Here is a 23,468-nt window from a genome sequence, read left to right on the forward strand (position 1 = left end):
ATACTCTTTCGTCAACAGGAAGCTCGTGAATTGCGGTTATTCAATTGTGTTACAGGGCGAGGGCCCGATGATAGCTGTGTCGGCAGTCGTTCAGGTTTATTTGCACGTAGCAGGCATGTTGTCGCTAGTGCAAGTCGTACTTCACTTAATAAGCAAATGGAGAGACCGACTGTAACTTTGCTTCTCTGCTTTCGGCCTTAACAAACAGGTGGACACACTGCCCTCCTTCCACGTTCCGGAAATTTCAACGCGACCATTAGAAGAGCCTGGACTACACAGAACAAACGCCTCAGTGACATCACCAGAAGATCGGCACGATGTTCCGTCGCCTCTCCAACCCAAAAGCGAATGCTCAACGCCTTCTTGCCGGTTATTAGGACAACACATCAGAGCAAAACTCGACTACAGCGTGGACCCGTGCAATGACTTCTACAAGTTTGTCTGCAACACCTTCAGAGACCACAGCGAATTTGAGAACGTAAGAATGAAAATGGCCACTTTTGTTCACTTGTTTAATACGTTCCAATGAGACGTGTTGGCTGTCATAGCGTGGGTCACGCTACATTGCAGTACACTTACTCGTTGCCGAAGCGTTTCAGAATGTACTTGACTGTGCATCGTCTGATCCGATTACAATCAGATTATAATAATATGATTAGAATTACCTGCGACATTTCGGAATATTCTTTACATTTAAGAGAGGCTTGCTTCGCACGATAGATAATCGGTGCAATGGTTTCAGAAACATCAGTGCGCGCTTCTTCGCAACCCCCATCCTGAATCCGTACTTAATCTCCCATCCTTAATCCCCGTCCCGATGCTGCAACGGCGGTTTCAAAGAAAATAAACAAATAATCAAATCATATATATATATATATATATATATATATATATATATATATATATATATATATATATATATAGGAAAAACGATTGCTTTTAAGGGCTCGTTTTTCTTTGTTAGGCAAAATAATAATGAGAACTAACATACAATATTGCCAAGATAAGTATAGGTGGTGGTATTTCTAGTAATTAGAATATAAGTGTGAAGAAGGTAAAGTTCACGCAAAGATAACTTACCGGCGGCAGGAACCGAACCTGCGACCTTCGAATAACGCGTCCGATGCTCTACCACTGAGCTACGGCGGCGGTCATCCTCTCGTCGACTTTATAGTGTATATATGTACATATTGTGTATATATGTACTCCGTAGCCTGCGATTCGCTGATGACATTGCATTGGTGACTAACGCGGGAGACGAATTACAGCTCATGATTACTGAACTGGATATGGAAAGTAGAAGAGTAGGTCTGAAAATAATATGCATAAAACTAAAGTAATGTGGAACGATCTTGGCAGAGAACAGCGCTTTGCGATAGGTGGCGAGACACTGGAAGTTGTAAAGGAGTACGTCTACTTAGGACAGGTAGTAACCGCGGAGCTGAACCATGAGAGTGAAATAACTAGAAGAATAAGGATGGGATGGGGCTCATTCGGCAAGCATTATCAAATCATGAATGGTAGTCTACCACTATCTCTCAAGAGGAATGTATATAACAGCTGCATCTTACCGGTACTTACCTACGGAGTAGAAACCTGGAGACTTACAAAGAGGGTTGAGGACGACGCAGCGAGCGATGGAAAGGAAAATGATAGGTGTAACCTTAAGAGACAGAAAGAGAGCAGAGTGGGTCAGGGAACAAACGGGGGTTAAGGATATCGTAGTTGAAATTAAGAAGAAGAAATGGATATGGGCCGGGCACGTAGCACGTCGGCAGGATAACCGGTGGTCATAAAAGGTAACTGACTGGATTCCAAGAGATGGCAAACGCGTGAGGGGGAGACAGAAAATTAGGTGGGTAGATGAGATTAAGAAGTTTGTAGGTATAACGTGGCATCAGAAAGCACAGGACCGGGTTGATTGGCGGAACATGGGAGAGGCCTTTGCCCTGCAGTGGGCGTAGACAGGCTGGTGGTGATGATGATGATGATGATGCACTTTTAAACCTAGAAGTGTTAGTCAGCGCCGGTCGCAGCCATGGCGGCGAGTGTGGAAAACACTTATTCTGCCTGTTGGCGTCACGTAGCACGTGATCTTGTAGTCACTAAGATGAAATGTCACTGATTTATAGTCACTGAGATGAAAATGTGAGGAAAGTAATGTGGACAAAACCTTATCTTGCCACCCGCAGGGACCGAACCTCCAACCTTCGAAGAATGCGTCCGATTCCCTACCAATTGAGCTATGGCGGCGGTCATCCTCCCGCCCACTTTATGGAGTATACGTGCGCATTAAAACCTGGGCGAGTTATACGTCAAAGCTGCTGTAAGTGTAGGCGCGCTCGGTCATGTTTAGGCAGTATGGCTAGACCGAAGAAGGTGCGCACGGCCGAAGCAGAAGCCGTTTTCCGTAAGTCTCGGTGTGCTGGGGATCTTGAGCGTCACCGTCAACTGCGATCAGATCCTACCTACGTGGTCCATGAAACGGCTACGAAACGGCAACTGCGAGCGGACCAGGACTACGCTCGATGAGAGCGCGAGAATGACGTGGCAAGAAAGCGGGCAATACGAAGTTTGCCCGGCGTAGCGCAAGCTGAGCACGAGCGGCTGAATGCAGTCGCTTCTACCAGGGCAGCGCCTCCTTTAGTTTGACGAGACATGCCACAACCAGGTTCGCACGTGAGTTTCTGGCGCTACAGTTTGGGCATTCTTGCAAGGTCTGTGACAGGTTATGTGTGGTTCGACTTCATTCTGTGTACACCATGGAAAGGCCTCCCAGGCAACACTAGCATTGGACCGATCTCGGCTCCAGGGTGGCAAACATTGGCTGAAAAATTGGTCTTGCGTTGGCTTTTGGCGTTTTGCTACACATGAATGTGCATTAGTCCAATATTGGAAGCTAATGATGGCCCATTGTTTTCGAAGATGGCTCAAGTAATTCCTCGAACATATCGCGAATAATGGCTCAGATGGCTTCTGGCAACATTGTCCGTCGTGCGTACCCCCAACATTGTATAAATATTGGCAGCTGCAATATTTTTCGCCAGCCTTTTTCGTTGGCTGCGTCATTGTTCTTTCATTTCCAGCGTTTAACGCCGGTTCTTTTCAGCCTTTTCGCTGGCTGTGTCAATATATTTCCACGTCTCCCACTGAATGTGTAGTTTAACATGAGGTACATTTTTTGCATCTAAATAAAAGGATGTTGCTTCCGCTTTTGCATTTCGTAAGCAACAGGATCATTCAGCGTACGAAAGCTGAGTGTAAACACACGTTTATTCTGCATGTATACATAGGGTAACGGTACTGCCAGTTTTGAAAAGAAATTCGCATTTCGCGCTTTGTTCTGCCGTCAGCGCTTGCAGATCACAACGGCATAGAGCCGACACCAATTACCTTGAATAACGCTGTTATATTACAAATTGCTGAAAAGGCGTCACTCAAACACACAAAGCCAAAATACCTCCCTGCTTGCGCCTATTTGAGTTGTCAGTTCACAGAAGGTTCAAAGTGGTATACGATATGAAATAAATGAACGTCTACACTTGAACAGGTATTCAATAAGGCGGAAATACATATCCACCTTGAACTCGAGAAAGTACATAGCTATTTATTTACTAAAGGGTGATATCGGCTACAGTTGAAAGAATGCGATAACTTCACATCTATTAAAAGTATGAGTCGTAGAAATTCAGTATTCCCTTGCGTGAATGGCAAATGAAAAACGGATGTTTAGCTCTCGCACGAGAACGCGACATAATAACAAAATAACACATGCAAATGCTGACAACTTCACTAAGGGCGAGGACCTAACCGACCTACTTCGGCTCGCACAACAAAACTCACCACATGGGTATACACGAACTACCAAATCTAAAGAAAATGCTGTACTCTTGTGAAAGTATCTAATGCAAGACAAACTTTCTTGCATATTTATGCTGTAAAGCAATGCAGTTTTGCATTGCACATACGCTATGATGTGGTTACGCTAACATAAAGGTGTTATGTTTTTTTTTAACGTTTCATCAACATTTTGACAGTAACTACTGAGTGACTGTCAAATTGAAGTTTTTAGCAGATTTACTTCTAATAGATGGGCGTGCAATTGTGGTGTCTACGTATACGCAGTATGCCACTGTGAAATGCCACCACACTGAAAGCCTTGGACACATGCACTGGAGCCAGAAAACGAGCTTTATATAAAGTAATTACGTATTGGAGTATGAATATACTTTGTTAAGTCGACATTTGCTATTCGCTCATCAGCTGAAGTAACGATTCTTTTACACATGAAAATGTTTGCTTTCATGTTTATGTTGACAGTAATGTGTACTACGCAGGGAAAACAAACTCTGGTTCCCAATTTGTCAGACATTGATCATAAAAAGCATGAAAGTACCAAGAAGCAAATACCCTGTGCTATGAGAGTCTGGTGTAGTTGTGCTAAATACGTTCGTATACCTTACAAACTTTTCGGCCTGATAGAAACCTAGCTGTAGCGCTGCCGACTGCCCATTTATATTAGGATGCTTGGCTTAAGTTCCTACTTTGCACGTTATATATCACGGAATTGCATGCCTAACATCCCAGACATTGCACTCGACCCCCTGAGAGTCCGTTCTCAAAATGTTTGGGCAATCATTTCAGTAGATTATTGTCCATCCTACACTATTTTTGCAAGAAACTGTTTTTGCGTGCTTACGGGTGATATGAATACTGCGAGGAGGGTGAAATATGGGTTGCTGAAAAAAATTATCTATCATACACTACTAACGCAGTGCCGGAATTCTCTGCTGGTGACTAGGAAAGGAATGGCGTTTTGTTATTTGCCCCCATTAGCGGCCGTTCCCTTGATTCGCGATATGCTTTGTGGTGGTGCAACGCGGCAAATCTCCGTCCATTTCAGTATTATAAAATGTTACAATGTTTGTAAACACAATATAACTACATCACATGGCTCGATAGTTGCCAGTGAACGCGCCACATAGAACAGGGCTCCATGACCAAGTACCTTTGATGCGGGAGAGGCGCAAACGTAGAGAAAGGTGCGAAATGACTCATGCTCACGTAAATACATATTAGTGATGCGCCCCAAGTTAAAACGGCTGCTGACACTCATTTGGCAGAGTTTTAAGTATAACTATGCTTTCAGAAACGTTGGGCCATCTCTAGTTGGCCTGCGCCGTAGGCGCCATCTTGCGCGCCTCGAACCACGCGACGCTCTTCTTATTTTGCCAGCTGGATTTCTCTATATTTCGCCGATGAAGCAGAAACGAAGAAATAAAAAATAATAAAATTATAAATAAATGGCGAACGAGGACGAGGTAACGTCCCCTGGCTCGTGGGCCTCGCGCCACCCATCGTGTTTTGCCGTGTCCGGCTGGACTGCATTGAAACATTCAACGCTGAAACAAAGAAGAATGAAAGATAAACAAGAACTCATAAAATATACAAAAGAAGTACAAAAACTTATTATGATGACTATGCTTGGTTCCGTGGAAGCCGTGTATGGCAGATATCGCATAGGACATCTCTCATCTCAACGTGGACGGCGTCGTTGGGTGCGCGCGTTGGGTGCTGTTCGGGCGCTCGCACTGACGTGTACTTATCTGAGCGCTTAAGGATGAAGTAGGTTTGTAAAACACCCAGTCATAAAGTAAAGGTGCCCTAATGCGAGATTTGGGGGCCTCAGAATGGAACTCGCAATGACCGTCCTGCTAAGTTTGTGATTAACTGTGAGCCATCTTCTCTTGCGTCTCATTTTGCGTCTTCTTTTGCATCTTCTATTGCTCCTTGCACCCCACACCCCGAAAGCTTTCAACACCTAACTTTGTTTAGCACTGCTTCCAGCATCGGTACATCTTTCATCATGCGTTGAAGTCGTGCAATTACGTCAACACATGACATCATGTTATGTGACCTCATAAAATAACCCTTATTTATTTTGCTGGTATGTGATGTCATGATGACGTCCCATTGTGACGCCATCGAGGCGTAATGCCTGATGTTGCGACATTTTCCATCATTCCTGTTCATGCCCGCGGTCACTTACTTTCACTGAAGCAAAATCTAAGGCTTTCGCTTAACCTGAAGGAAAAACCATGGATTGCGTACCAGTTTGTGGAGGCGAATCTTATAGTCCACGTAAAAAGAATCGCGTGGTTGAGACCTGCGCCGCCAAGTGTAAGAGTGACCCCTCTCCCCGCAGTTCACAAGCATTCAGTAAGTCCAATGAAATAATTTTCATTGTTCTGACAGTTCATGAGAGGTCAACTTATGCTGCAATGTCAGATATATCCAATGGTACTTGCAACTTTAACCATGACGACTGATCTATTTTCAATTATATGGACACTCTGGGAGGACGTTTGCCGTCGTCTTCATATCACGTACATTATATGTATGTATATAAAATAAAAGCACAAACAATTAATTCAGAAGAAAAAAATATCGAAGCGCGCGACAGGCGATTGGAACTTACGACTCCTCGCTGCACAGTGCGCTGCATTCGACAAATACGCCGTACGTCATTAGTTCTCTGGGATATTAGGGATTTGCAAATTGCAGCCCCAAAGAGCTTGGGGACCCAAAACATTTATGAGCGGCCAGGGCCCATGCGCAGAACCCCAGCCACTCTGGGGCTGTGGCGTTCACGTTGACCGAAGACCCAAAAATCCAAAACTACCGTATGTCCCCAAGGCGTCTTGGGTTGCCAGCGAGACGACGCAGACGCAGCGCCGGACAAGACGCAGTATGGCCCGTGTCTCGCATAACTTAAATTTCGCGACGTGTGGCACGCCGTGCCTTTGACCCAACGCGGCCTGCGTTGGACCGAATTCTCAAAATCTGCTGATCCTCCGAACCATAGGCGTGCGCGGGGTTCCCCATCAGGGGGGGCGAAGGTTCATGGCAGCGCCCCCCACCCTACTAATCAATGTATGGGCAGATTTTGCGCCCCCCTCCCTCTTAGGTGACTAGAAGGGTCAATGTACGGAGCAGATTTTGCGCCCCCCCCCCTCTTATGTGATTAGGGTCGGGCCGGCCGCCCCCCCTGCCCCCCCTGTGCGCACGCCTATGCTCCGAACGCAAGAGCAGCTTACCCAACGCAGCTTGGGGACCCATTGCCTTTGGTCCTCAATTCTCAAACTCTAATTACGGCAGAATACCAACGCGCGCGACGTTGAATGAAACGCCCGCGACGCCAGAAGTGGCGAAATAAAAATTATGCCTGACGCGGGCCTTGCTGCATTGTTGCCCGCGGTCCGTTTGCGTCGTATCGCTGGCGACACACTAGTTTTTCATTTTTCCCTGGCCGACTCGTAGCCAGTCGGTCCGGGAAAAAGAAGAGCGCCCCGTGATTTGTGGTGGCGCGAGCTAGTGGGAACGCTTTGGCTCTTGTAGGCTTATTCCACAGGAGGAACGGCTGAACCAGAATCGCAGTATATGTCTCACAACGTCACCACAATCCTGAAGTTAATATTACAGCGCACGCGCACATGACACCCACGAAGATAGGTACGACACACGCGCTAACAACTGTTTGATGCCTTTGTGCGCCAATACATATGTAAGGTCATTGCAACCTTACCGCACATGCGCACACAATAATAGCTCTAAACGAAAATATCTAACAAGGATGATACTGTATTATGTACACGAAGACGTGAAATCGTATTCAGATGGATGGGTGCAGGGACAAAAAAAAAACAAAGAAGAAGTAAGAAGGACAAAGAAGTACATTTGCGCTGTAATTTTAGCCTCGTGAACAGATACCAACTAGACCAAAATGAACCTTCATTTTAGTCACCAGAATCGACGCCCGCAGGCAACGCGAGCCGTGGCTTCACGTACCACTGCCAAGCGCCGTCTTGGTGTTTCTTCTGTTGAGGTTGCGCGTCCTCTGGTTTTGTTCGCCGTACAAAGTAAGGCGTAAGGCGCTGCAGGGCCCTGGGACAGCGCGATCCCAAGATCTGAGAGTGCCTTCCGTTCAGCGCATGAGCCCTGGCAGTTCGTAAATTTCTTGGGTCCCCACTTCCAAAACGCTAGTGTCCTTTCTTGCGCTTTAGCAGCGCGCTGCAAGTGTCGAGCTGTGCACTTGTTACTTCGCACTCGCCTTGTTTCTTTTCTTTTCCTTCGTCCTTTGTGCCTGAGCAGCACGTAGCAAGTTTCAATCTGTTTGCCGTTCTTCATGTGACATCCCAATTTTTGCTATTGCATCAATTGCTTTGCCGCTGAGGCGAAACTGACTTTTTAAAGAAGCTTGCTCTATAGATATTCGGAATTCCGTTACCAAGCGTTCGACCGGACATGGTTAGAGAGAATCAAGAGAGTCACTCGGTGCTCCTGCAACTCAAAATAAAAATGAAGCCTCGTACGTAACTACAGCGTGCGCTGCTCAAATAGAAAAACAAAGGAAGTGAAGAAAATTGGAATAGCAAATAATTACAAAGAGAACTTGAAATAAAAAGGAGCAAGAATTAAGAAACTTTCGAAAGATAATAAAAATGAAATATGAAGCGTAGTCTGTAACCGTACGTACATACATTCCTTTCCCAAATTCTTTGCCTCAGTAAATCGCCAAATGAAAGGGAGCGTATAGCATTGCTCAAAATTTCGAACAGTGCTACACTGAGCGCGGGAGACAGCAGTGCCTGACTATAAATTGTCGTCCGACATTCATGGCCTGTCTGTGAAGTAATGAGGCAAGGTTTCGTCAAAACAAATTATTCATCCGATCGCGACGTTTGATGCTAATTTTTCATGATAGTTTCCTGGGCCGTCGATGCACCGAGTAAAATACAATCTCCACGATGCAAAGGCTCCCTTAATGTCGGCTGTGGTGAACATTCTCCGAGACTCCGTGACATCCTGTTGGATGGCGGGAACACCATCAAAAGGGCGACCCTTCAGTCTACTCTTGAGATTTCGAAACAAGGGGAAGTCTGCTGGGCTCGCATCGTGCCTATATCAAGGCTGCATCAACCCTGATATCAGCCGGAAAACTTTTTGATGTTCCCAAAACTCAAGGGAAGATTGAACGGCGACCGTTTTGCGGGTGTTCCCGCCATCCAACGGGCTGTATCGGAGCATCGGTGAGAAGTCAGGGAAGCTGACGTTTGGGGAGCTCGTGAGCGTGCCTTTACTCAGTGTGTCAACGTTCAAGGAAACTGCCTTGAAGAATTTAAACATGTTTTTTTTTACCAGACCCAGTCTCATTACATGACGAACACACCCTGTATGCAAGTGGATTATGCTTCGCACAGCAAGTTTTATTAATGTCTGCGCTTTGTCGATAAACAGCACGCATATTTGGTATAACACAATTTTATACAGGCCCTATAACATGCTTTTTGCGCTTTCTTTATAGGTTCACGATTCCATTCGCATCTACAGCATATTACGTCTCACTGTTCCTTATATACCAGATTCCTAACCAACTTTCGTGGCAGAAAGCAGCTGGGATGTACCATGCGTGTTTGAATTTCATCTCGAAGTACGGACCGGAGGTAAGTGTAAACACTATATTATTTTTCATACCAAATATTCTTCGAACTATTGGACAATCAGGAGAGTTCTACATAGAAACAACCTCTTCCTGGACAACACATGTATGTGATTGGAAGGCAATTCTGAAGCACTTCTAATGTGAGTAGCTTCTAATCAGCCCACTCCGGTGGTCTAGTGCCTAAAGGGCTCGGCTGCTGACACGAAACACGCGGTTTTTATCCCGCATGAGATGGTTGGACATATCAGATGCAGGGGAAATGCTAGCGACCCGTGTTCTCTATGATTTCAGCGCTTGTTAAAGACCACAGAAGGTCGAAATTATCCGGTGCCCTGGACTAAGGCATCTCTGGCAGCGTTAGTTGCTTTAGGACGTTAAAGCCCGGAAAACGAAACCGAAACAAGCCGTATTAACGGAAATACGCTCCTACAAGGGGGCGTATATTAAGGAAAATGTAGCACAAAAACGTAGTTATATCTAGAGTCGATTACAAACTAAGAATGAATACAAGCTCCGCCCCAAAACTGCGGCACGCCTGCCACTCATCTATGCAAGAAAGTCGTGCTAGGTAGTTCACAGCTAATTACTTTTTGGCTGCTAATGTCATTGTACCTACCTCAAATATTTCGTTTGGCTGAGCAAATGTGTCGTAATCCTTGCTTTAGTTTGGCAGGAAGCTCAAGTTTTCAAGTGGAACCCATCGACACTAACATGTGTCTGTATGGGAAAGTCGTCTAGCTAAAATGCGCGAAAAGTGCTTGACCTCATGGAAATGAGAAAATGCGACTGGATGGTGCATCTATGCACACCATCTTTGGATGACACAGCGGCGGCTGTGGGCGGAGCTTATTGTCTTTGTTTGTAACAGACCATAGCAATGCGCCAACTGCGAAATTAAGTTACGTCATCATGTGGCCTGCGAGTAGCACGCACTATGGAGCTTGGGCTTCAGAGTCCACACTATTCCACTTTCTTTCGGATAGCTTCTGTAAGCGGCGCAGCGGCATTGCCGTCCTTGAAGTGCTGGAAGAAATCCTATCAGCCGACTTGAAGAGCCCGCCTCGTTTTTTTTACTTGTTTACACTGGGGTTCCGGCGCACTGAGAACGGTGCCACAGCGGTCTGCTTAATCTATGCAGCGGAGAAGTCAAATTACATGGTCCGCGGCGTAATGCATGACGTGGACGCGACGCGGCAGCGTCGCTTCTAGCCTGCTCCATAGATACATTTTAGATTACGACATTCAACTGGCCTCAAGCTCGACCGTGACGTATTCGAGGAGGTTCTGAGCGGCTAAAACGTTTCTGCGCTGCACGTTCGAGCTAAAGTAACAAATGTTTTCTCATATACAAATTTCAATCCCTGGCGTTCAGCTTTTGTGGGGGATCATTCTGAATAAAAGAGCGAAATTACTCCTCACCGCTGGTCTCTCCGATTGCTCTTGTAATTCATGCATATGTGACACCCCTTGTGCCAGAACACGAAATGCGTCGTACCAAGGTATCTTTTCATATTCCAAATGTTTTTTTTATCGCAGACGAAATATCTCGTCGAGTGGCTGACTTCATTGAACCTGGACATTCTGAGCAGCAGAACACTGGCGAATGTCAACCCGGTCAAGATGATGGTGCGCGGCTCTCTTCAGCTCGGAGTCCATGCCGTGATTTCCATTTTTTTCAGTCCGAACGAGTTTCATAAAGACAAGAGAATAATGCAGGTACATAAACGTTTCCTCATTCGCACGTACATCTGCAATAGCATGAACAGCATCGTACGCTGCTATTTTCTAGGCTGGGTGGTAGTAGTTTGGGTATATGAACATATATTACGGTTCCCTAGAACTCAAGTTCGCATTCCATCGTAAACGTCATCCCATATGTCCTTTTTGGCACTGACTCATTTATACTGATGAACATGGAATTAATCTCTCATCAAAGCTGTTCTAACGGAGTCCCATGCCATCTGTTTACAACTGCGTCTTAGCGTATCTGTAGTGGCACTGGTCGAGAGCACACATGAGCATTTCTGAAGCAACTGTGAGCACTTTGAGTTCTTGTAGAAGTTCGTGTGAATTTGTTAAAATGTTAAAACAAGAAAGAGAAAGCAGCAAGGGAAGTCACGGAAGTTAAAAACTCCCTTGAAAAAACGATGTGCCGGAATGCTGGAATGGTGGCTTTTACAACATATAGTTTGAAAAAAAAAATCACTCATGGGTTCTGTATTTCTAACGCTGTGTTACTGATGTAGGTAACTGTGGAATATCGTTTTACTGAATGAGCGCTCATTAGGGTCTGATAGCAATTCTATTGAAAAAAATTATATTTAGTTCACGTATGCTCCAGCCTATTTCCTATGGCTGTCGCTAATGCTCACGCATTATAGCTTCGTAAGCATCTTTATACAAGTTAAGAAAACTGTTCGTGCGTTCCTCCGCCTCTGTCTCGTAAGGCGATCTTCGCTATGAAGAAACAAATGCAGTCGAAACCTGCAATAATGACTTCGCGCAACAATAGAATCTTCGCGACAACGAAATACTTTCCTGTCCCCGGCTAACGCCCTTGCGATTCGATGCATGTCGCATTTAGAGACAACGGAACGCGGCCAAACTGCAATCCCACATAACCGAAAATTGACCACGCGTTTCCCCTCACATTATTTGCTCGCGCATGATCAGCATACTACAAAGCGCGCTTCTATGTGTTTGATTCAAGCCTAAACTGTTTAAACTGCCACCACTTCTGGCTTGCGTGGGCGCCGCCTTCTTTGCGTACAAAACCGACCCGGTTCCGGAAACAACCACACGCGCCAGATGTTGTTGTTGCTTGTTGCTTATTTAGACTGCTTGTTTTTTTTTATGCACGCCGTCAGCGTCGTTGAAGCCAACGGTACGAATGATCGCCGTTTGCCGTGATCCGGCTGCCGTGCACAAGCGGCTTTGCTCAGTTCCTCTCGCTCCTCGAAACGTGGGTCCGGGACCGATATTTTAGCGATATACTGTGGCAGCTGCACAGCAGCGGAGCAGGAGTGGATGCCATGGCTACATCGGCGCACCGCGTCTTCAGCTCAGTTCCGTCCGCAGTTCTACGTTCGCACCGCGGTGTCTCGCCGCGTCACAGGACTTCCATACCTGCGAAGCTTGCCATACGCGTCAAACGCATCTCGCGCAGTTGAGTCTATACACCACCTAGACGCAGGCGCAGCGTTTCGGTGGGCTTGGCGCTAGTGCGGTTCGGGATACGTGTGACTACGCGATTACGCCACGCGTATCGCGCGCAGTTCGTGTGGTACTGCTGCGAAATGTAGCGTGTCGCAGTTAAGTATCGCGTGGTGTGTCGTGCAACATGGGCTGTCATAGGTCTAGTTGAAACTTCATCGACAAAGTACTGTAAGCAGCGTGCACGAAACCGACGACACCGTCGAACGAGCACATGCCATGGGTACAGGACGACCAATACGAGGGATGTGTGGGAGGCTTTCGACGCGATTCGTGCGCTGCTCAGAGCGCACGTTTACAGTGCGACAATGGACAAATCGCTGGGTTGTGATCAACGCTTATACACAAAGGACTACAAGGCACGCTTACTAAATTTCGGCATTAATGTTTCGTTTTGTGCACCCTTTCCTTGTTTGTTCTCCGTTACTTCGCGATAACCATAGGCTCATAATAGCGATATTTTACGATTTCCCCGCCGACTTTGATATCGCGAGGCTGAACGGTATTTCACCATTCTCTAGCCTAAAGCACCATCCTCTTTAGCAGCAGCAAGCCGATGGCAGCAGCATTCCTTGAGTGCACCCTGTACGGCATATCTATTATGTAGCATTTTCTCTGTACACTCTCCTTGATTTATTTATGAGATTTAATATCCCAAAGCAACTCATGCTATGAGAGCCGCCATATTAGGGAGTTCCGCAAGATTTGCACGAGCTGGGTTCTCTAACGTGCCTATTTCGATTAGCGGTATTCGCTGAAATGGTCTTACTAACATGCCCACACTTCTGGTCTTAATTCAAATATAAAATAACCGCTCCCATAGCCAGTTACAGCCTGAGAAAAAGAATGTCAGCTCTACCCAGACTAATCGCTGCACCTTCTACAGGGAAATCGCACATTTGCTACATCGAACAGCCTGGGGCAGCGGCAGAATATTTGTGACAGAACAACATAAAGCTATAGAAGCACAAACCGTTAATACTAGTCGGCGATTTAAACGTAGAAATTACAGACCTTACGACCTAGCTTTGACGCCGACGCTCACTGTCCGCTGTCGTGGAGGTTAGAAAACCGTTGCTATAGTCAAAACATAAGCGCGTATGTGTATAAAAAGAGGTTTACAACACACGAACATTAATCGTAATTTTGACAACATATAAAATACCTACAAGCATAAACCCATTATAGTAGTCGGCGACTTCAACATACCCATTATGGACCTAGGGACCGAGCTTTGTCATCGGCTTTTTATTGCTCTTTAATTACACGAGAGGATGCTGCGTTGCAAATGCGTCTGTAAGCGTGTTCTTGACCACAAGTTCTCTTTCTGCCATGGATGAAAACGAATGTAAGGAGCAGCATGCGGCGGCTCAACGGGAACGCCGACAACAAGCTACTACTCCGGAGGTGATCGCACGGGAAGCGGTGGCAATACGGCAAAAACAAAAAAAAATGGGAGATTCACGGTGACCGAAAGATACTCAGAGCTTCGCCCACTCATCAACATTCACTTCGTGGATATGCGTGCATTTTTTTTCGGGGGATCCACCCAGTGAGTTTGCTCTTGAGGGCAAAGCGGGTCAGGAGGGAAATCTTAGACGTGCAGATGCCCCCCGCGCCCCCGCGGGCTCCGCCCCTGCCAACAGCGCTCACACATTTTCTTGATTTCAAGCACTTCTCGAATGTTTAAGACAGTGGACGTTCCCACACAGACTCATGCTTGTGTCGTTTGTCTTAGTTCGAGCACTTGAACCCCGTGGCACATTGCTCATCGAAACAAAATGTTTTAGGAAATAACGAGAAACTTCCTCCTTTAATATCTGTAGCGTTTACTTAAACGCAGAAAACGTACTTACAGTTCCAGCCGAAATTACCTAGCAGGACTGTCTTTCACAGGTGAATGGCGGGCACGCCGTGCTTCCATGGGTGAAGCCTACAACGTTTCTTACGTTTCAATGGAGTACAGGCTCATGATTTAGACAAAACTTTGTGCTACAACGTGCGCGCACGTTTCCGTGATGAGTTCAGCGACTCAGAGTGTAGAAGCCAAGGACTGCATTTTTGGAAGGCTTCCAGAGCACTCCTCCTTGTATTGATATGACAATAAAAAGCTGTATTGCCTTCGAAGCCCTTATTTTAGCGCGATGAAACGTTCCGACAGAAAAACGTTAAAAAAAATCGTGTTCATATGTCGTTCTTGTGTAAGTCTTGGGGTACGTCCAAATCAGGAGCGCTTAATACAGCACCGCTACCGTGAAACCCGAGGAAGTGCCTAGCACGGGCGGCCCAGCGATTGCCTTAGAGCTTCCATCCGCCTCGTCAATCGCGCAGTGGCGACCTGTCTTGCGCGGGGCGGGCATCATCCCCATGATTCAGAAGCGTTTTTTCGCGATTTTACGTAAATTACCACGAAAACTATTCGTTATTCCTGTAGTTTATATTATTAAGACATTGTTTTAATTGACTGGTTTGGAGCATTATTAGCCTTGTTTTGGGCCTATATTGACCACGTTGTGATAGTGCGACACGATATAATGGATCAGCCACAAGCCGTGCCCATAATGTGCTGAGCACTTAATATATCTTGGCGTCGCTGCTTACGCGCGGCAAAGTGAAATACTCCAAAGAACCGCCCCGCCTTGTCTGATTGTGACAACACAAACTGAACGTAAAAGTTCTGATCATTCCTGTTTACGTCGACCTTTACTTTTACCGTGCAGCTTTTGCTCTTGTATGGTGCTGTAAAAATCAAGTTTTTTTTTTCTCGCCAGGTGCACTTGAGAAGCGCCACAAACGTTCGTGTTTTCTCCTTCATTTACAGCTGGACTACGTTCGAGACCAGTTTTTATGGCAACATTTTAAGCGCGACCTGAACGATTATACGAAATTTATGTCAATGTATGGTGCGCATCCGCCTTTGGACAAAGATGTCGCTGAGAAGATAAAAGCGTACGACGACCAACGTGAGAAGCATGATTTTTATTCAAATACAAATTATCGCGAATAGTGTGCATGCTTTTCCTGAGAAGCTGCTACGTGTGCGTTCGCCATTTTGTTTGTGGGATGGCAAACATTCGTGTTGCTCTTGTATGGTGACCCATTACTTCCACACATTCCATTGCTACGTTTGACTGCGAGCTCGTTTGAAAACACAAAAAAACCGTTCGTAGAAATTGGTATGACGGGAGAAATATTCCCTCTTTCGTAATAGGAACAACATCGGGAAATCTGCGAATGTTTCTCGATGAATTGTTCAACAGTGTACCATGTTTACGTAAATGTCGTGTCGATTTATTCTTCTGCGAGAAAAAATATGTTCTGTCACGATTCTGTTCAGCTGAACGTGTGTAGACAATCGATAGTGTGAGGCAAGTCTTTCGCTATATGCCAACCTTCTATGAAAATAAAACTGTCAGCACTCAAGAAATACAAGGGGTACAAGTAACTACCACGATTTCACATTAACAATGATGTCCGAGCCACGTAATTGCTCTATATTGTTGTTTTTTTTTCATGTTAGGTGGTGTAGGAAATGCGCTTTAGAGCCGCTGCTACGGCGCATTTATTCATTTTATTTATTTGGTTCCTGCGCCATGCTCGTGCGTGCCAACATCCTCACGAAAACGGCCGGTCTGCGCCAGCCGTGGCGTCATCGGCATGCCTGATTGCGCCCGATAGCGCTCAGCAGTGATTCGCCGACAAAATCTGTTTTATTGGTCAAACGCATTGGCCATTTACGGGTGACATGATATACGCCAACGCGACCTCTTGCGCTCAGCTATTATCTACAGTTGGCAAGTTGACACGTTGCGTTATGCAGTAAACTAACGCGGTGATCTCGGCGAGTTGGTGCATTAACATTTTCGGGTAAACGTGCAGCGTGGCACAGACGAAGGACGAGAAACGGACGACACGAGCGCTGACTCTCAACTGAAAAACTGATTTTGTGCACAAACAAAATGCGTTTATGTCACATGGTGATTGCCAGATACACAAGAGAAGCGCGGGAACAAGCCATTCAAAAATCCTATTTATTTTTTATGCAGCGCGATAGAGGTTTGGCTGGCACAACGAGCGGCTTCCAAGTGCATATGATAAGCTTCGATTATCTCTCGGCTTGTTTGATCTTTATTTTTGCCCATCAAGGCTGTTTCTTGAAACAAGGGTTCACGTTTGAATCTGCCGCAGTGGGCGGCTAAATTCGAAGTCGTAGAATTTTTTACTATGCCGTAGTGCTCTCTGAGGCGAATATTGGAACATCGACCAGTTTGCCCGTAGTACGCCTTGCCACAAGAGAGCGGAATTGCATAAACTACTCACAAAGAGCAAGGAACGAACTTACGCGTCTGCTTAGTCTGACACGATGTGATTGGCTTGCGCTTAGGTTTGTTGGCCAGATGGCAGAAGCTGGATAACATATTCTTCGCGGAAAATATGACTTGTACTTGCTATTTCGAAGCTAGCTTCTTTAAGCCATGCGCCATCCGGTGTGCGCAAGGAATAACAGCATTTTCTTTCTTTCTTTTCTCTTAAGGCCTGGTTATGTTCAGGATTGCCTTTCTTAAACTATTTTAAAGCCCTTGACAAACGGAAAAAATTTTGGCCTTTTGAAATAACGGTGACGCAGTTTAGCTTTTCACGGCAGTTAGACAGGTTAAAAGAAGCGGGTTTCTCCACAACTCCACAACTCGTCGAGATTTTGTGTTGCCTACCGTCGCCTTAACGCTGTCACCAAGAAAGCCGTCTACACTCGACTACGCATGGACAACGTTCTTGATTGCCTGCACTCCGCCGCATATTTCCCTCAGTCTAGCTAAGCTTATGGTACTGGCAGATGCAAGGCATCCGTCTGACAGAGAGAAGACTCATTTTGTTAAGCATGATGGGTTATTTAGGTTTAACGTTGTGCCGCTTGGCTTATGTAACGCCCCAGCAACCTTCTATCGATATATGGGCGCCAACCTTCGGCGGCCACAAATGAGAGAGTTGTATATGTGTTATCTGAGCGAAGTGATTATTTTCGGAAGAAATTTCCACGAGCACAGCCAGCGGTCAGCGTTCATATGGACTGCGTCAAGAAAGGTAAGCTTATATTAGATGCAGAAAAATGCCATTTTGGTGATCGTCAAGCCCATCTCGAATACCTAGCCGAGAAGTACGGCAAACCAGTAGGTAACCACAAGATTATTGCAGTCCGAAACCTTTAGCAACCGACCACGGTGAAGGAAATTCGTGCCTTCCCGGGCCTGTGTTCTTGTCTTAGCATGTTTATGACTGACTTCGCTGAACTTGCTCATCCACTGACGTACTTGCTCCGAATCGACACCCCATAGCGGTGGATCGTTCTGTGTGAGGCTGCTTTGGAGCAGCTCAACTTTGTGCTCGCTTGTGGGCCACCTTTGCATCGTTAAAACGCGGAGAATCTAATTGAACTGTATACAGATGGAAGCGGTATCGGTGTTGGCGCTGTACTTATTCACTTTAACGACGGACGCGCTCTTTCTGCTCTGTCCATTTTTAACTCTGTCCATTTTTCCTATGTTCGCGCGCTGCAAAAACTTGCCAGTATGATTACCAATCAACTAGCCCAAGCCTCAACACCTATAAATCAACACGTCGTTGATCGTTTAAGTCGTACTTTCAAAAAGGCTGAGAGCATTTACACACTCACAAAAATGAAATGTCTTGCGGTTGTTTTCGCCATCCAAAAGTTCAGAAAAGTTGTACGGCCGGCATTTCAAGATCGTCACAGATTACCATTGTGTGTGTTGGCTTGTCGGATTACGCGGTCATGCTGGCCGGTTGGCTTTTTGGGCCTTGTGGCTTCAAGAATATAACTTTTCTGTCTCTTACAAGAACGGTCGATGCCACGCAGGATCCGATTGCTCATATCGTCTTCATCTTGGAATGTGGACACCGATGACGAGGATTCCGACAGCTACCTGGCTGCAATTTCCTCCGACTTCCCCAGTTTGGACACCTTTGGTCACCAATAACAGCGCGACCCTTCACTAAGACAAATTATCAATGCGACCCACACTCTGAACGCAAAACACCATTCGTTATTCCAAGACTTTCTATATGCAAGAATTACTCCAGCATTAAGCCTGATTGCTACTCATCGTCCCAGAATGTCTGCGCCCTGCGGTATTCCGTGCCATGCACGACAGCATTGTGCCCGGGCACCTTCAGTTTTCCAGCACGCTGCACCGTATTCGACAATGTTTCTGCTGGCCTCCTCTGTGGAAGACGACCAAGCACTACGTAGCGGGTTGGGCCACCGTTAAGCCACCAGATAAGCCACGGGCTTCACTTTTCGAAAAGTCGGCATAGATTTACTCGGCCCGTTCCGCAAGTCTTCCACTGCGCGCCACTGAATTGTCGTGTACGTAGATGACCTAATAAGGTATACTGAAACAATAGCAGTCGTTTCAGCCACCTCGTCTAAGATGTAGCGGTTTATACTGCACACGATTATATTTCGTCACAGAGCCCCTCGTGTGGTGATGAGCGAAAGCGGCCGGCAGTTCTGATGGCCTACCTGAGCGCCGATGGCCTACCTGAGCACACCGATCGTACCATTATCTGCACGCATTCAATGTATGTCTCCGGGCATCATAACAGCTTCGATGCTGTATAGCTGTCGTTACATATCGTATGCAAAATGCAAGGTCACAAGTCATACACCCTTCTTTCTTCTCTATGCTCGTCATCCTCAAAGGTTTGTCGACAGCATACTTCCTTTCTCGACGTACGGAAACTCCAATGTCGCACATACTTTCTCTTGTGCCAACAAAGAGCATCGACTTGCGCGGCTTAGGACTCTTCCTTCCTATGCTCATGCTAAGGACCGTTACGACACAAGATACCTCCTGGTCACCTCGCTACAGGCAATTTTGTCTGAGCGTGCACGCCTGTCCAAAAGAACGGACTCTGCCAGAAGCTCTCTTCCAAGTACTCAGTTCCAGAGTGCGACCCCTGTCTTGAGGGACGCCAGTTACGTCGTTGAGAAAGTGACAGCTGAGAAACGCCGTTCGTCCAAGACGCGAGTTGTTCATATTGCGCGATTGAAGCGCTACAGCAACCGACCACTTCGACTCGCTCGGTGAGCTTCGTCTTTCCAGGAGGAAAATGTAACGCCGTCCTCTAAGAGCGCGATAGAAGAAGGAAGAAGAACTTGCGAGAGGGTTTGCTGATCGACAGCTTCCGACCGTCTCTTGTCTTTTTTCGTGCGTTTACGCCTCACTGAAAATAAGCCCATAACATGCGAAACAATATTTCGCAACCATTTATGTCAGAACCTAAATACTAGACAACGCATTACTGTTCGCTCTCTACGAAGTACTACTATATTCCCATGCTACAGGCAAGTCTTTGAAATTAAGGAAAGTGTAAGCTCGCTGATCGCGCCTCGCAATGGCTAATTCTAGATGGAACACTTAACTTCCCAGACATGGTAGCCCTTGGTGGGGAACTTGCGAAAAAATTACAATGAAACTTTCACGTTTGTTTATTTTTTTTTACATATTCAGTTACAATACCCTGAGGACGCACAAAGGCATTACAGAGGGGATGGCTAATAAAACAAAAAATGCATTAAAAATAGAACATGAAAATACAACAAATTAATGCGAATATACGTTCAAACGATACTCAGTTATTAGAAGCTCAAGATTTGGTCGCTCAGTTCATTCTTGAAACATCACGCGTCCTCAATGGATGCGATGGAGGAGAGAAGGCGGTTCCACTCGGCACTGGTCTTTGGCAAAAATGAGTCTGGAAAAAGTTTAGTACGTCAGAAAGGGATGAAAAGTTCATACTGATGATCAAAACGTGACGATATGCATGATATGAAGGTTCTGAGATGAGTTCTTGCTTAAGTAAAAAATTTCGACAAAGGATGTTCTGAAAAAAGGCATAGACAAGAAATTTTTCAAATCTTCAAATCAGTTAGTCCAAGGTTTTATTTCATTAGTGAAACGCTAGATGTGCGGGAATAATTTGAATTAATGAAACGTGCTGACCGGTTTTGAACCGATTCAATGAGAGCTTATAATGAATATTGACCGGGGTCCCATACAGATTGCGAATACTCTAGCTTAGGCCTAATTTCTGTTTTGTAGAGTACTAACATTAATTGGCACGGGCCTTTGGAAAACTTTCTGCGTATGTATTGAAGGCATCTGTTGCAACTGTTATTGAAGTATTCGATGTGTGCATACCAAGAAAGGATATTAGTTAGCTGAATTCCGAGATATTTATATGTAGTCACGTAATCAATGCTGATGTTATTGATGGCATAGCCTAAGCAGTGGATGAGTCGGAGTGACGCGAGAAAGACATAATTTTGCATTTAGTGGGATTTAAGAATATTGGCCATTTTGGGCACCTCTTTGATATCTTATATAGGTATGACTACAGAATAAAGTTTAGATTTGACTGAAGAATAAAGCATTCTATCCAATTCAAGATGTTAGGGTAAGTATTAAGAGTATTAAGTTTAAGAAGTAGTAGGCGGTGAGGCATCTTGTCAAAAGCTCTAGCAAACTCCAAGAAAATACAATCAGTAACTTGGCCTCTGTGTAAACTGGAAGAAATTCTGTGTATAAGCGATATTAGTTGGCGCAACGGGTGCTTTTTGGGTGCTTTAGACATGATTTTGGCGCATTTACACAGATATTTTTCTGATTGTTGGCAGATAAAATTGTAGGAAAGCGTTCTACTGCTCCCGAGTTTTTCTTTCTGTATTGTTGGCAGATGCGCGCGCTGGTCCTCCCACCGCTAGCGGATTGGCTCGCGTGAAAGCAACTCACACGAGTCGCGACTGCACACGCTGAGTGATTAAGTTGCAACCATGTAAGGAAATGTATGGATAGAACACTGCTGACGGTACACGCCATTTACGCTGACGCTACGCCCCAGTTTCTTCTGCTCATGCGCAGCGCTTGTGCGCGCGTGAACTTGAAATAACAGATACCTGCTACACTGTGTAGGTACACTGCTTATTTTCAGCCAGAATTCGGTATAATTCAAGCTGGACTGTTGTTGTCAAAACTATTTATCAATTCAGATCTCCAGCTTTAAGGAAAAACACATTTAATGTGTAATGCTCCTACTGAGCTGTTCGCCCAAAATTACTTTTGCAAGAGCTCTATTGTAGACAACCTGCATGCAGGCGCACTCTTCTAATAATTTATGTTTTTATTGTTGAACTGAATAATATCTCGGATTTTAAGTGCCAGAAGCACCATAGTGTATTGGTCACGCCGCAGTAGAGGGCTCCGCAAAATTTCGACCACCTTGGGTCAATTAATGTGCTCCGTAATCTAAGCATACGCGCCTCTAACATTTCGTCTCCATCGAAATGCTATCGCCCCGGCTGGTATAGTACCCACGAATTGTGAGTCAACAGCCCATCCCCGCAACCACTGTACAAAACGCGGGTACTTGCAACTTACCTGTGGCTTGAGGATAAAGCAAGACGGAAAAATATTGCTCTATTTATTCCACGTTCTTGCTTATTCAAAATCATATCATTTACTGCTCAATATTACAATCTAAGTTCGTGATACTGCTTTTGTTCTATTTGTCTACAAATCGGGCGGTATAATTGATTGGCATGGCCACTTTCACTACATTTAGCTTGAGTTTTGTGTCCTTTTCAAGTGTACCGAACAGCAACCTTGCTTCCAGAGCACAGGAAAATGACGTTTGATTACCTAGTTTGAAAACGTAACGACGATTTTTACATTGTATCGGTGTGTTTGCCGACGTTTTCTTATGTGAGTTTCAAAGAACTTCAAAGAATTCGAGATTTTCTGAAACGATATCTCTTGTTGTTGTTTTTTCTTTCTGTAGTTTATTTAATCGAATCAAACACATATAGTGAACAAGCATTCAAGCCCATTCGTCTTACCGACCTCGGCAACCTGACCGAACCATACGTTACTTCAGGTAGGAGGACGTTTTGTACCTCTATTTTCACTACTTTCAGTAACATTAAATTTCATCTTCTCCATACATGCCAGTATCACCTAATGGTAATAACAAGAACTATTTCTGATCTCTTTAGGAAATGACTGAATATGCATGGTACGTAGAGATGCGTGCAACAATGACGGCACATAAATAACTCACACATGATGATCTACGCGGGCAGGATGACTGGCTACAAAAATGTCCTAGCTTCCGGAAAGAAGCAGCCAATGTTGAGCACATTAATAGATAATTATATAGATAGATTCAAGACCCTCAAATTATTCTGCATATTAGCAGTCTATCGCGAACAGCTCAGAGTAGAGAGCGCTTCCGCCACGATTCACAAAAACGAAATCAGCATGACTGTGATAGCATATGACGCATTTATTACGGCGACGCAATTCATTTGTCGTTCACCAAAACGTTGGTAATAAGGAATGCTGATGTCGTCATTTCCCGCCTTGCGTGCGATGTATATCATCATGTGTAAGAAACAAGAGAAGTTCCCATTGGCCAGAAGAAACATGAAGTCGTGGCATCTATTGCCTGCAACAAGTGTGTTTTTTGCACCAAAACTTACATCAAAAACGACATGGTCATACCAGAGCTAGCGATAAAATTATCTATTGGTGATTGTTTACAATTCTTGGAGAACATATATTGCATGGTGAACAGCGCGACCAGAAGTGAGCGAACGCGTCTCGTTGCCTTGCGCATCGACGACTCTCTCAGGGGGAGGGGGACGCGTGTGACAAACCACACGAGAACGGTGTGG

At 45.4% G+C, this 23,468-nt stretch overlaps 1 protein-coding gene across 1 annotated transcript in view; it reads left to right on the forward strand.

The window, feature by feature from the left end:
- LOC119391432 (endothelin-converting enzyme-like 1) overlaps window positions 1-23,468 on the forward strand; it is a 144,452-nt gene that overhangs the window by 115,554 nt on the left and 5,430 nt on the right. The window contains exon 7 of the mRNA XM_037659112.1: window positions 11,039-11,128. Within this exon, the coding sequence (XP_037515040.1) occupies window positions 11,039-11,128 (90 nt within the window). The remainder of the gene's footprint in view (window positions 1-11,038; window positions 11,129-23,468) is intronic.

The sequence above is a fragment of the Rhipicephalus sanguineus genome, chromosome 4, assembly GCF_013339695.2.
Source record: "Rhipicephalus sanguineus isolate Rsan-2018 chromosome 4, BIME_Rsan_1.4, whole genome shotgun sequence".
In the NCBI taxonomy this organism is placed as follows: Eukaryota; Metazoa; Arthropoda; class Arachnida; order Ixodida; family Ixodidae; genus Rhipicephalus; species Rhipicephalus sanguineus.